Source organism: Odontesthes bonariensis, chromosome 9 (genome assembly GCF_027942865.1).
Source record: "Odontesthes bonariensis isolate fOdoBon6 chromosome 9, fOdoBon6.hap1, whole genome shotgun sequence".
Lineage (NCBI taxonomy): Eukaryota > Metazoa > Chordata > Actinopteri > Atheriniformes > Atherinopsidae > Odontesthes > Odontesthes bonariensis.
In genome coordinates, this window is record NC_134514.1 from 151332 (window position 1) to 165150 (window position 13819).

At 48.6% G+C, this 13819-nt stretch overlaps 1 protein-coding gene across 2 annotated transcripts; it reads left to right on the plus strand.

Annotated features, from left to right (window-relative positions):
* Positions 1-171: 171 nt before the first annotated feature.
* rnf168 (ring finger protein 168) lies at positions 172-11320 on the plus strand. 2 transcript variants are annotated; one of them, XM_075472667.1, is made up of 8 exons: positions 172-458; positions 2876-3074; positions 5949-6141; positions 9143-9213; positions 9333-9488; positions 9585-9670; positions 10305-10359; positions 10436-11320. In XM_075472667.1, the coding sequence occupies exons 2-8, from the start codon at positions 2901-2903 to the stop codon at positions 11003-11005; spliced, it is 1305 nt and encodes a 434-aa protein (XP_075328782.1). In that variant the 5' UTR covers positions 172-458; positions 2876-2900; the 3' UTR covers positions 11006-11320. The 2 variants fall into 2 exon arrangements, with proteins under 2 accessions (XP_075328782.1, XP_075328783.1); XM_075472668.1 differs by lacking the exon at positions 172-458 and adding an exon at positions 465-678.
* The last annotated feature ends 2499 nt before the right edge of the window (positions 11321-13819 follow it).

Consider the following 13819-nt stretch of genomic DNA (forward strand, 5'->3'; position numbering starts at 1 on the left):
AACGGTTTGTTTCCTGATATCATCAATAATCTGTGCACTGAGGTGGTTGAAGGGTTAGTTACTGGCGTTATTTTGGGCATGTGAGTAAGACAGATGTCCCCCGCGGGTTCCCGTAGGCTTCCCCTGAGCTGGGAGTTGTAGTTCAATAATGAAGCAAAGCGCGGACGCAGCAGCCGCTGAATGGGAACTCAGTGTGTAGTCTCCGTGTGTTTGATATTAAACTGAGTCAGACCCAGGACCCAGGACAGTTACTTTAACTTTTACAGTCAGTTACTTTAACTTTTACAGTCGGTAACTGTGAGCTTTGCTCACCGGAACACGGCGAAAGGAGCAGCTTTGTCCTGGCTCAGCGGCAGAAGTTACGGCTTCATGGCGCATGCGCTCTGGGACTAACCGTCAGTTCAGGCGGTTGTTTGGTGCTAACAGGAAACCCGGGCGGGCGGTGTCCGGTGGAACAGGTCAGTTTCTGGGCTTCAACAGTACAAATAGAGCGGACCGGTGGGGGGGTTATTCTCCATAGTTGTTAGCAGCTAGTTAACTGTTAGTAGCTAAATATCCCTCAGCAGCTAATTAACTGTTAATAGCTAATTCTCTGTTAGAAGCTAATTCATGTAAACACAGCCGCCTGGTGTTAGCTGGAGGCTAAAGTTAGCACCAACTGAAGCTCCTGACGGGCAGGTAAGCATCGTGTGTGGGTTAAAGTTTTAGCCTCACGGCCTTCAGCTGAGCTCAGATAGCTGGTAGCTCATTTAATTTAATTTCAAACACTTTATTTGTCCCCGGGGGGGGGGGCAATTTAAAAGGCATGAGGAGCAGCATCATTAAAGACAAACAACATTAACAACATAAAAAACGAAAGTGCTACAGTTAGTACCCTCTGACACAGTCAAAGTGCTCTGTGCTGTGAAATGAAAGTGCTATGTGCATTCAGTCAATGGGGGGGGCAGTGATTTTGGGACAGGGAGGGGTCAGACTTCATGAGCTGGATTGCTTTGGGGACAAAGGTGGCCCTCCTCCTTTCAGCTCTACAGCGTGGGCAGCGCAACCTGCGGCCTGATGGGAGCCCCTCGAACACGGAGTGAAGAACGTGTGAAGGGTCCTGTAAGATCCTGTGAGCAGTGCGGAGTGTTTGTTGGTCACAGAGGAACAGGGTGTCCAATGATTTTTGAGCAAACTCTGGTGATGCTGAGTAGTCGCGTCCGATCTTGCAGGCTGATGGAATAGAACCAGGACATGAATGAAAAAGATAGGACGCTCTCAATGAAGGAGCGATAGAAAGTCTGGAGGATTGCTTTGTTCACTCCGAATGATCTCAGCTTCCTCAGCAGATATTGTCTTTGGTGACACTTTTTCAGGATCTCCGTATTAGCAGAAAACCTCAGAAGGCTGTCAAACTGTACCCAAGTACCTGTATTCCCCCCCCACCTCCACAGGCTCACTCCGGATGGTGGTAGTGATAAACCGCTTTCGGACAGAGTAGTTATAAGAACGCAGTTATCAGAACTGTCTTACTCGAATTTCGTTCTGATAACTGTCCTTCCCCAGCGGAACTGTTTCAGTCTGCATTCGCACATGAGTCGGGACCTGATAGGGACTGATGCGCCGCGCGCAGCCGTCTGCGTCAGCGACGTGTTAGCCGTTAGCCGTTTAGCGCCACATTCAACAACAAAACAAAACCCGGTAAAAGTAAGGAGAGAAGAAAAAACACCACAAAAGAAGCTAAAATGGAGAGTGGGGAGGCCACCGTGTTCATGGTCTGCATGATGGTGATATTAATCATGGACGATCACATCAGGCGTCTAATATCGAGGCTGGAAGAGCTCACAGAGAGAGTCAGGAGATACTTTTTCATTTCATGAAGGAAGAAAGGAGAGCAGAGCGCTGCAGACAAATGAGACCAGTGTCAGTTTAACTTATTAAACACCCGCCGGTTGTGTCTGTGTGGTATGAGGAAACATTTCAGCCGTGATAGCATGACATGGGGCGTAGCTACCGACCACCACACACCTCCGTCAGATGCGTTCTTTTGAACCATGAAAAGACCCGACCTCAGAGAAGGAGCTGAAATAGTTATAGGAACTGAGGGAGAAAGCCCCGAGTTCCTGTATGTCCGAACACGGGAGAAAACGGCCCCGCGGATTAAAAGCTTATTAGAACTGCTAATGGTTCCTACAGTCCGAAAGCGGCTATAGTCTCTGCCAGTTGTCTCTGCTTGCTTGAAAACGTCATAATCACCTCTTTAGTTTTTGCTGAGTTCAGCTGGAGACAGGCTCCCTCACACCAGGAGATGAAGTCCTGAAGAACAGAGCTGTGGTGAAGACTTGAGGTAGAGAGCAGAGACAGCAGGACTGTGTCGTCGGCGAATTTAACCAGGTGACAATTTGGTTGGGTGGACCTGCAGTCATCGGTGTAGAGGATGTAAAGCAGGGGCGACAGGACGCAGCCCTGCGGGGAGCCAGTGGAGGTGTGGAGCTACCAGCTAGCTGAGCTACCAGCTACCTGAGCTACCAGCTACCTGAGCTACCATCTATCTGAGCTACCATCTATCTGAGCTACCAGCTACCTGAGCTACCAGCTACCTGAGCTACCATCTATCTGAGCTACCAGCTACCTGAGCTACCATCTATCTGAGCTACCAGCTACCTGAGCTACCATCTATCTGAGCTACCATCTATCTGAGCTACCAGCTACCTGAGCTACCATCTATCTGAGCTACCATCTATCTGAGCTACCAGCTACCTGAGCTACCATCTATCTGAGCTACCAGCTACCTGAGCTACCATCTATCTGAGCTACCAGCTATCACTCTGACAGAAACCCGCTTACTGCCATCCAAACGGGTTTTCTCAGCCGGTATCTGTGGCTCCTGTTTCAGGTTGTAATCCTCATCAAGGGGAGGGATGGGCCCGGTGTCGGAGAGAGCACTGACCCGGGGGCACGGAGCACTGACCCGGGGGGACGAAGCACTGACCCGGGGGGACGAAGCACTGACCCGGGAGGACGTCCTCTGTACTGTCTGTCTAGAAATCTTCATGGAGCCCGTCACACTGCCCTGCTCACACACCTTCTGCAAGGTAACTCACACTTTCTGTGAGGTAACACACACTTTCTGTGAGGTAACACACACTTTCTGTGAGGTAACGCACACTTTCTGTGAGGTAACGCACACTTTCTGTAAGGTAACGCACACTTTCTGTAAGGTAACACACACTTTCTGTGAGGTAACACACACTTTCTGTAAGGTAACACACACTTTCTGTAAGGTAACACACACTTTCTGTGAGGTAACGCACACTTTCTGTAAGGTAACGCACACTTTCTGTAAGGTAACACACTTTCTGCAAGGTAACGCACACTTTCTGTGAGGTAACACACACTTTCTGTAAGGTAACGCACACTTTCTGCGAGGTAACGCACACTTTCTGTGAGGTAACGCACACTTTCTGTGAGGTAACACACACTTTCTGTGAGGTAACGCACACTTTCTGCAAGGTAACGCACACTTTCTGCAAGGTAACGCACACTTTCTGCGAGGTAACGCACACTTTCTGTAAGGTAACGCACACTTTCTGTAAGGTAACGCACACTTTCTGTAAGGTAACGCACACTTTCTGTAAGGTAACGCACACTTTCTGTAGGTAACACACACTTTCTGTGAGGTAACACACACTTTCTGCAAGGTAACACACACTTTCTGTAAGGTAACGCACACTTTCTGCGAGGTAACGCACACTTTCTGTAGGTAACACACACTTTCTGTGAGGTAACACACACTTTCTGTAAGGTAACGCAAGGTAACACACACTTTCTGTAGGTAACACACTTTCTGTGAGGTAACACACACTTTCTGCAAGGTAACACACACTTTCTGTAAGGTAACGCACACTTTCTGCGAGGTAACGCACACTTTCTGTAGGTAACACACACTTTCTGTGAGGTAACGCACACTTTCTGTAGGTAACACACACTTTCTGTAAGGTAACGCACACTTTCTGCGAGGTAACACACACTTTCTGTGAGGTAACACACACTTTCTGTAGGTAACGCACACTTTCTGCGAGGTAACGCCCACTTTCTGTGAGGTAACGCACACTTTCTGCAAGGTAACGCACACTTTCTGCAAGGTAACGCACACTTTCTGCGAGGTAACGCACACTTTCTGCAAGGTAATGCACACTTTCTGCAAGGTAACGCACACTTTCTGTAGGTAACACACACTTTCTGTGAGGTAACACACACTTTCTGTAAGGTAACGCACACTTTCTGTAGGTAACACACACTTTCTGTAAGGTAACGCACACTTTCTGTAAGGTAACACACTTTCTGCAAGGTAACGCACACTTTCTGTGAGGTAACACACACTTTCTGTAAGGTAACGCACACTTTCTGCGAGGTAACGCACACTTTCTGTGAGGTAACACACACTTTCTGCGAGGTAACGCACACTTTCTGTGAGGTAACGCACACTTTCTGTGAGGTAACACACACTTTCTGCAAGGTAACGCACACTTTCTGCAAGGTAACGCACACTTTCTGCGAGGTAACGCACACTTTCTGTAAGGTAACGCACACTTTCTGTAAGGTAACGCACACTTTCTGTAAGGTAACGCACACTTTCTGTAAGGTAACGCACACTTTCTGTAGGTAACACACACTTTCTGTGAGGTAACACACACTTTCTGCAAGGTAACACACACTTTCTGTAAGGTAACGCACACTTTCTGCGAGGTAACGCACACTTTCTGTAGGTAACACACACTTTCTGTGAGGTAACACACACTTTCTGTAAGGTAACGCAAGGTAACACACACTTTCTGTAGGTAACACACTTTCTGTGAGGTAACACACACTTTCTGCAAGGTAACACACACTTTCTGTAAGGTAACGCACACTTTCTGCGAGGTAACGCACACTTTCTGTAGGTAACACACACTTTCTGTGAGGTAACGCACACTTTCTGTAGGTAACACACACTTTCTGTAAGGTAACGCACACTTTCTGCGAGGTAACACACACTTTCTGTGAGGTAACACACACTTTCTGTAGGTAACGCACACTTTCTGCGAGGTAACGCCCACTTTCTGTGAGGTAACGCACACTTTCTGCAAGGTAACGCACACTTTCTGCAAGGTAACGCACACTTTCTGCGAGGTAACGCACACTTTCTGCAAGGTAACGCACACTTTCTGCAAGGTAACGCACACTTTCTGCAAGGTAACGCACACTTTCTGCAAGGTAATGCACACTTTCTGCAAGGTAACGCACACTTTCTGTAGGTAACACACACTTTCTGTGAGGTAACACACACTTTCTGTAAGGTAACGCAAGGTAACACACTTTCTGTAGGTAACACACACTTTCTGTAAGGTAACACACACTTTCTGTAAGGTAACGCACACTTTCTGCGAGGTAACACACACTTTCTGTGAGGTAACACACACTTTCTGTAGGTAACGCACACTTTCTGCGAGGTAACGCCCACTTTCTGTGAGGTAACGCACACTTTCTGCAAGGTAACGCACACTTTCTGCAAGGTAACGCACACTTTCTGCGAGGTAACGCACACTTTCTGCAAGGTAACGCACACTTTCTGCAAGGTAACGCACACTTTCTGCAAGGTAACGCACACTTTCTGCAAGGTAATGCACACTTTCTGCAAGGTAACGCACACTTTCTGTAGGTAACACACACTTTCTGTAGGTAACACACACTTTCTGCAAGGTAACGCACACTTTCTGTAGGTAACACACACTTTCTGTAGGTAACACACTTTCTGTAGGTAACACACACTTTCTGTAAGGTAACACACACTTTCTGTAAGGTAACACACACTTTCTGTAAGGTAACACACTTTCTGTAAGGTAACACACAAACTAAAGGAGCAAACTGTAAGCAGAAGGATCCTGAGCTGCCACTTTAAACTCGCTGCTCTGCTCGGTGTGTTTCAGGGCTGCTTCCTGGAGTCGGTGCACAAAGCCACGCTCTGCTGCCCCCTGTGCAGGAAGAGGGTCTCCACCTGGGCGCGTCTGCACAGTAAGGACAACTCTCTGGTGGACCAGCAGCTGTGGACCAGGATCCAGACCTGCTTCCCCCTGCAGTGTCAGCGCAGAGAGGAGGAGGGCGAGGACGAGGAACTCCCAGGTACGCCCACCTGTTACAACCAGAGACATCCCATAATGCTCTGCTACTGTAGGACTGGGACCCCAGAGACATCCCGTAATGCTCTGCTACTGTAGGACTGGGACCCCAGAGACATCCCATAATGCTCTGCTACTGTAGGACTGGGACCCCAGAAGCCCCTTTTACACAGCTGTTCGTATCCGTCTGATCTGGGACGTTTTTATCTCTGCCGTCTCACTCGGACCAAACCGGTTTTATTCAGCAACACGTTGATGTCTGAAGCTGCAACATACGTGTTGCTGACACATACGTGTTGCTGCAACGTGTTGCTGACACATACGCGTTGCTGCCACATACATGTTGCTGCAACGTGTTGCTGACACATAAGCGTTGCTGCCACATACGCGTTGCTGCCACATACGTGTTGCTGAAACATGCGTGTTGCTGCCACATACGTGTTGCTGAAACATGCGTGTTGCTGACACATACGTGTTGCTGAAACATACGTGTTGCTGAAACATGCGTGTTGCTGAAACATACGTGTTGCTGAAACATACGTGTTGCTGCAACGTGTTGCTGACACATACGCGTTGCTGCCACATACATGTTGCTGCAACCTGTTGCTGACACATAAGCGTTGCTGCCACATACGTGTTGCTGAAACATACGTGTTGCTGCCACATACGTGTTGCTGAAACATGCGTGTTGCTGACACATACGTGTTGCTGAAACATACGTGTTGCTGAAACATACGTGTTGCTGAAACATACGTGTTGCTGCAACGTGTTGCTGACACATACGCGTTGCTGCCACATACATGTTGCTGCAACCTGTTGCTGACACATAAGCGTTGCTGCCACATACGTGTTGCTGAAACATACGTGTTGCTGCCACATACGTGTTGCTGAAACATGCGTGTTGCTGACACATACGTGTTGCTGAAACATACGTGTTGCTGAAACATGCGTGTTGCTGAAACATACGTGTTGCTGAAACATACGTGTTGCTGCAACGTGTTGCTGACACATACGCGTTGCTGCCACATACGTGTTGCTGAAACATACGTGTTGCTGACACATAAGCGTTGCTGCCACATACGTGTTGCTGAAACATACGTGTTGCTGACACATACGCGTTGCTGCCACATACGTGTTGCTGAAACATACGTGTTGCTGACACATAAGCGTTGCTGCCACATACGTGTTGCTGAAACTTACGTGTTGCTGAAACGTACGTGTTGCTGACACATACGTGTTGCTGAAACATACGTGTTGCTGACACATATGTGTTGCTGAAACATACGTGTTGCTGACACATATGTGTTGCTGAAACGTACGTGTTGCTGACACATAAGCGTTGCTGCCACATACGTGTTGCTGAAACTTACGTGTTGCTGAAACGTACGTGTTGCTGACACATACGTGTTGCTGAAACATACGTGTTGCTGACACATATGTGTTGCTGAAACGTACGTGTTGCTGACACATACGTGTTGCTGAAACATACGTGTTGCTGAAACATACGTGTTGCTGAAACATACGTTTTGCTGAAACATACGTGTCGCTGAAACTTACGTGTTGCTGAAACACGTGTCGCTGACACATACGTGTTGCTGAAACATACGTGTTGCTGACACATACGTGTTGCTGAAACGTACGTGTTGCTGACACATACGTGTTGCTGACACATACGTGTTGCTGACACATACGTGTTGCTGAAACATACGTGTTGCTGCCACATACGTGTTGCTGAAACATACGTGTTGCTGAAACATACGTTTTGCTGAAACATACGTGTCGCTGAAACTTACGTGTTGCTGAAACACGTGTCGCTGACACATACGTGTTGCTGAAACATACGTGTTGCTGACACATACGTGTTGCTGAAACGTACGTGTTGCTGACACGTACGTGTTGCTGAAACATACGTGTTGCTGCCACATACGTGTTGCTGAAATATACGTGTTGCTGAAACATACGTGTTGCTGCCACATACGCGTTGCTGCCACATACGTGTTGCTGAAACATACGTGTTGCTGACACATACGTGTTGCTGACACATACGTGTTGCTGAAACATACGTGTCGCTGACACATACGTGTTGCTGAAACATACGTGTTGCTGCCACATACGCGTTGCTGCCACATACGTGTTGCTGAAACGTACGTGTTGCTGACACATACGTGTTGCTGAAACATACGTGTTGCTGACACATACGTGTTGCTGACACATACGTGTTGCTGAAACATACGTGTTGCTGACACATACGTGTTGCTGACACATACGTGTTGCTGACACATACGTGTTGCTGACACATACGTGTTGCTGAAACATACGTGTTGCTGACACATACGTGTTGCTGAAACATGCGTGTTGCTGACACATACGTGTTGCTGAAACATACGTGTTGCTGCCACATACGTGTTGCTGAAACATACGTGTTGCTGACACATACGTGTTGCTGACACATACGTGTTGCTGACACATACGTGTTGCTGAAACATACGTGTCGCTGACACATACGTGTTGCTGAAACATACGTGTTGCTGCCACATACGCGTTGCTGCCACATACGTGTTGCTGAAACGTACGTGTTGCTGACACATACGTGTTGCTGAAACATACGTGTTGCTGACACATACGTGTTGCTGACACATACGTGTTGCTGAAACATACGTGTTGCTGACACATACGTGTTGCTGACACATACGTGTTGCTGACACATACGTGTTGCTGACACATACGTGTTGCTGAAACATACGTGTTGCTGACACATACGTGTTGCTGAAACATGCGTGTTGCTGACACATACGTGTTGCTGAAACATACGTGTTGCTGCCACATACGTGTTGCTGAAACATACGTGTTGCTGAAACATACATGTTGCTGCCACATACGTGTTGCTGAAACATACGTGTTGCTGCCACATACGTGTTGCTGAAACATACGTGTTGCTGAAACATACGTGTTGCCTTTCTGTCTGAGGAGGATGGTCAGCTTTAATAATCTGTGTGTGTTTGCAGTGTCGGTGGTTTTTCCCAGAGTCTGTCAGCCAGGTGAGCTGCGACAGGAGTACGAGGACGAGGTGACCAAGGTTCGTCCAATCAGTGTTTGCATGTGGGGAGGGGGGTCATCTGGGTGTAATACTGATGGATGGATGGATGAAAAAATCCCAAACAAATAAAACATGGCCTGTGTGTGGTTCCCTGTCAGCTGAAGGAGGAGCGGCGGCAGCTGGAAGAGGAGGAGCAGAGGGCCAGCAAGGAGCTGATCCAGAGGCTGCTGCAGGAGGAGGAGGAGCTTCTGCAGCAGGAGAGGAGGCGGGGCAACGAAGATGAGCAGCTTGCCCGGCTGCTTAGCAACCAGCTGGTGAGTTGGTCGTATCTGATGATGTCACAGCGCCATCAGCTTCCACCTTATTCATGAACTCCACCTTATTAATGAACTCCACCTCTTCCTCGCCAGAACTCTCCTCCCGTCCCTCAGGAGAACGTTCGTCCTGCTGATGTCACCAAGAAGAAGAAGGAGGCCGCTGCAGGACAAATGGAGAGGTGAGGGCGGAGCTTAAAGGGCGGAGCTTCAGTCAGTACATGATGGTGCTGCAGAAAGGGTGGAGCTTCACTATCAGACGGGCGTGGAACGGCCCGACCTATCAAAGCACAGTTTATACTATTTGTTTACCTGTTTGTTTCTTGTTTGTTTACGTGTTTATTTGTTTGTTTACATTTTGTTCATGTTTATCTGTTTGCCTTTTGTTTGTTTGTTTACTTTTGTTAATGTTTGTTTGTTTAACTGTCTGTTCATGTTTGCTTACTTGTTTACCTTTTTGTTTGTTTGTATGTTTGTTTACCTTTTCATGTTTGTTTACATTTGTGTTTATTTATTTACCCGTTTGTTCTTGTTTGTTTATGTTTGCCTTGTGTTTGTTTACTTTTGTTCTTGTTTGCTTACCTGTCTGTTTGTTTACCTGTCTGTTCATGTTTGTTTCCCTTTTTTAACCTTTTGTTCTTGTTTGTATACCTTTTTGTTTGTTTACTTGTTTATTTGTATGACTGTAGTTTTTATTTATTTACCTGTTTATTTGTTTACCTTTTGTTTGTTTACTTTTGTTGTTGTTTGTTTGTTTACCTTTTGTTTGTTTACTTTTGTTCTTGTTTGTTTGTTTACCTGTTTGTTTGTCCTCAGGTTCCTGTGTCCTCGTGCGGCTCAGTCCTCCTCCACCACCTTCTTGTCCAACAAGGTCAGTTTGAACTTTGCTGATTCGTCAGAAGTCACAAGCAGAGCGATGATGTCACGTGTTGCACTTCCTTTTTCAGGAGAACATCCTGGTGTCGGGGGCGGAGCTTCAGGCGGAGCTTCAGGTGGAGCCACCCCTCCCTCGGCTGGATTATTACGGCCCTCAGACGGAGGAGCTCCACCCGGAGGAGAGCCACAGGAGCCACAAGAGGCCGAGCTCGGAGCTGGAGACCCCCGAGGAGACCGCCGCCAAGCGGGTCCTGATTTCCTCCTCTGTGGGGCCCGCCACCAGTGACCGGGAGGCGGAGCTACAGGTGAGGCGGCGGCAGGAGGAGGAGGACCGGCGGCTGGCTATGATCCTGCAAAAAGAACTCGATGAGGAGGAGCGCCAAAGAGCCACGGACAGACGCAAAGGGTCCTCCGACGCCTATCTGCTCCGTCAGAAGGGTGAAGGCCAGGAGGGTGGAGGACAGAAGGGTGGAGGCCGGGAGGAGGCGGGCTGCACCAACAGGCCCAGGAGGTCCGCGAGCAAGAAGAAAGGCTCCACCTCCTCTACTTCTTCCACCTCCTCCTCCACCTCATCCACCCCCTCCACCCGAGGCAGCAAACAGACCACTCTGATCCAGATGTTCTCCAGCCTGAGCCGCTGAGCTTCACTTCAAACTGTTTCCACAGAAATCTGAGACAGGCCACATGCTGCAGTGAGACTGAATGTCCACCAGGGGGCGGCTGATCACGTTGTGCCTGACCCGTTTAATCCTTGAAGCTGATTGGCTGTCTGTCTCCAAGGGGAGGAGCCTAAACTGAGCAGACTCGGACGATGCAGCACATTTGGTCCAGGAGTGAAACGTCTGCACTGATCATTCCTGAGGTTCTGAGAGGACACTGAAGGGGCCTCTGCTGCCCTGTAACTGTTTGATACATTTGTTTTAAATAAAGATCGATCCTTCAGCTCAGTGTTTAAACATCGTTCTCCTCCTGTTGTTGTTTCACCAGTGAGATCACATGACACTTAGCCTCCTGTAGACCTGTTTCATTGGGTAGGGTAGGGTTGGGGGTAAGGGTACCCTAACCATTACCAGGGTTAGGGTACCCTTACCCCCAACCCTACCCATTACCTGGGTTAGGGTACCCTTCCCCCCTAACCATTACCTGGGTTAGGTTACCCTTACCCCCAACCCTACCCATTACCTGGGTTAGGGTACCCTTCCCCCCTAACCATTACCTGGGTTAGGTTACCCTTACCCCCAACCCTACCCATTACCTGGGTTAGGGTACCTATCCTTACCCCCTAACCATTACCTGGGTTAGGTTACCCTTCCCCCCTAACCATTACCTGGGTTAGGGTACCTACCCTTACCCCCTAACTCTACCCATTACCTGGGTTAGGTTACCCTTCCCCCCTAACCATTACCTGGGTTAGGTTACCCTTCCCCCCTAACCATTACCTGGGTTAGGTTACCCTTCCCCCCTAACCATTACCTGGGTTAGGTTACCCTTACACCATAACCTTACCCATTACCTGGGTTAGGGTACCTACCCTTACACCATAACCCTACCCATTACCTGGGTTAGGGTACCTACCCTTACCCCCTAACCCTATCCATTACCTGGGTTAGGGTACCTACCCTTACACCATAACCCTACCCATTACCTGGGTTAGGGTACCTACCCTTATCCCCAATCCTATCCATTACCTGTGTTAGGGTACCTATCCTTACCCCCTAACCCTATCCATTACCTGGGTTAGGGTACCTACCCTTACCCCCTAACCCTATCCATTACCTGGGTTAGGGTACCTATCCTTACCCCCTAACCCTATCCATTACCTGGGTTAGGGTACCTACCCTTACCCCCCAACCCTATCCATTACCATGGTTAGGGTACCCTAACTCTAGACCCTAGGGTACCCTGGGTCTGGGACTGATTAGTAACCCTGATCTGAGGATAGCTGCCACTCCTCCTCCTCTGCCTGTGGTTCATGTTTAAATGCCTCCTGACGCCTTTGACCAGAACACCAGCTGAGAAACGGGTCCAGGAAACCCGAAGGTGTCCTCAGCTCTGCTGACTAACTGTTTGGGGGAAGGTTGGTCACCCTGCTGAGGTCTGTGGTTCATTAGGTTACGTCACATGACCCAGTGACTCCTGCTGATGCCAAACCACCGTTTGACATCAGCAGGAGTCTGATGTCAAATGGTGGTTTGGAGTCAGGAGGGACTCTCCAGTCCAGAGTCCAGTCCACGGTCCTGGTCCCTCAGAACCTCGGTGGTACCGCGACACCCAGAATCAGAATCACTCCAGGAAGACCAGATCTGCCCCACATACCTCTTCATACCCCAGAGAGGATTAGACACGTTTCCCATGAGTCTTTGCTGTTCCACAGTGACTCAGAGTAGCTAAAATAAGAAGGACTGAAAATAACCTCCATGTATCACTCTGAGCATCCTTCTGTTTCTGCCCAGCTGAACTAACAACTTGTGTTTTAGACCCAACCAGACTGTTCAACAAGGTTTTCCCATTAATCAATACATCCATATTGGATTTGATCAATCTGTCTTTGACTTGAACATGTTATTGGGATTAAAGGAACTGCATTAGGCTGGTTTAAATCATATTTATCTGATAGATTTCAGTTTGTTCTTGTAAATGAAGAATCTTCCTCACACACCAGAGTAAGTCATGGAGTTCCCCAGGGTTCTGTGCTTGGACCGATTCTTTTTACTTTATACATGCTTCCATTGGGTAACATTATTAGACAGAGGCAGAGCCTTCAGTTATCAGGCCCCTCTCTGTGGAACCAGCTGCCAGTTTGGGAGGCAGAGCCTTCAGTTATCAGGCCCCTCTCTGTGGAACCAGCTGCCAGTTTGGGAGGCAGAGCCTTCAGTTATCAGGCCCCTCTCTGTGGAACCAGCTGCCAGTTTGGGAGGCAGAGCCTTCAGTTATCAGGCCCCTCTCTGTGGAACCAGCTGCCAGTTTGGGAGGCAGAGCCTTCAGTTATCAGGCCCCTCTCTGTGGAACCAGCTGCCAGTTTGGGAGGCAGAGCCTTCAGTTATCAGGCCCCTCTCTGTGGAACCAGCTGCCAGTTTGGGAGGCAGAGCCTTCAGTTATCAGGCCCCTCTCAAATCCAATTTGATAAATTGGAAATGACGGTGGTGTGGTGGTTAGCACCGTCGCCTCACAGCAAGAAGGTTCCAGGTTCAACACCCAGCTGGGGCCTTTCTGTGTGGAGTTTGCATGTTCTCCCCGTGTATGCGTGGGTTCTCTCCGGGTACTCCGGCTTCCTCCCACTGTCCAAAAAATCATGCATGTTAGGTTAATTGGCATCTCTAAATTGTCCTTAGGAGTGAGTGTGAGCGTGCATGGTTGTTTGTCTCGTTTGTCTCTATGTGACCCTGCGATGGACTGGCGGCCTGTCCAGGGTGTACCCCGCCTCTCGCCCATTGACTGCTGGGATAGGCTCCAGC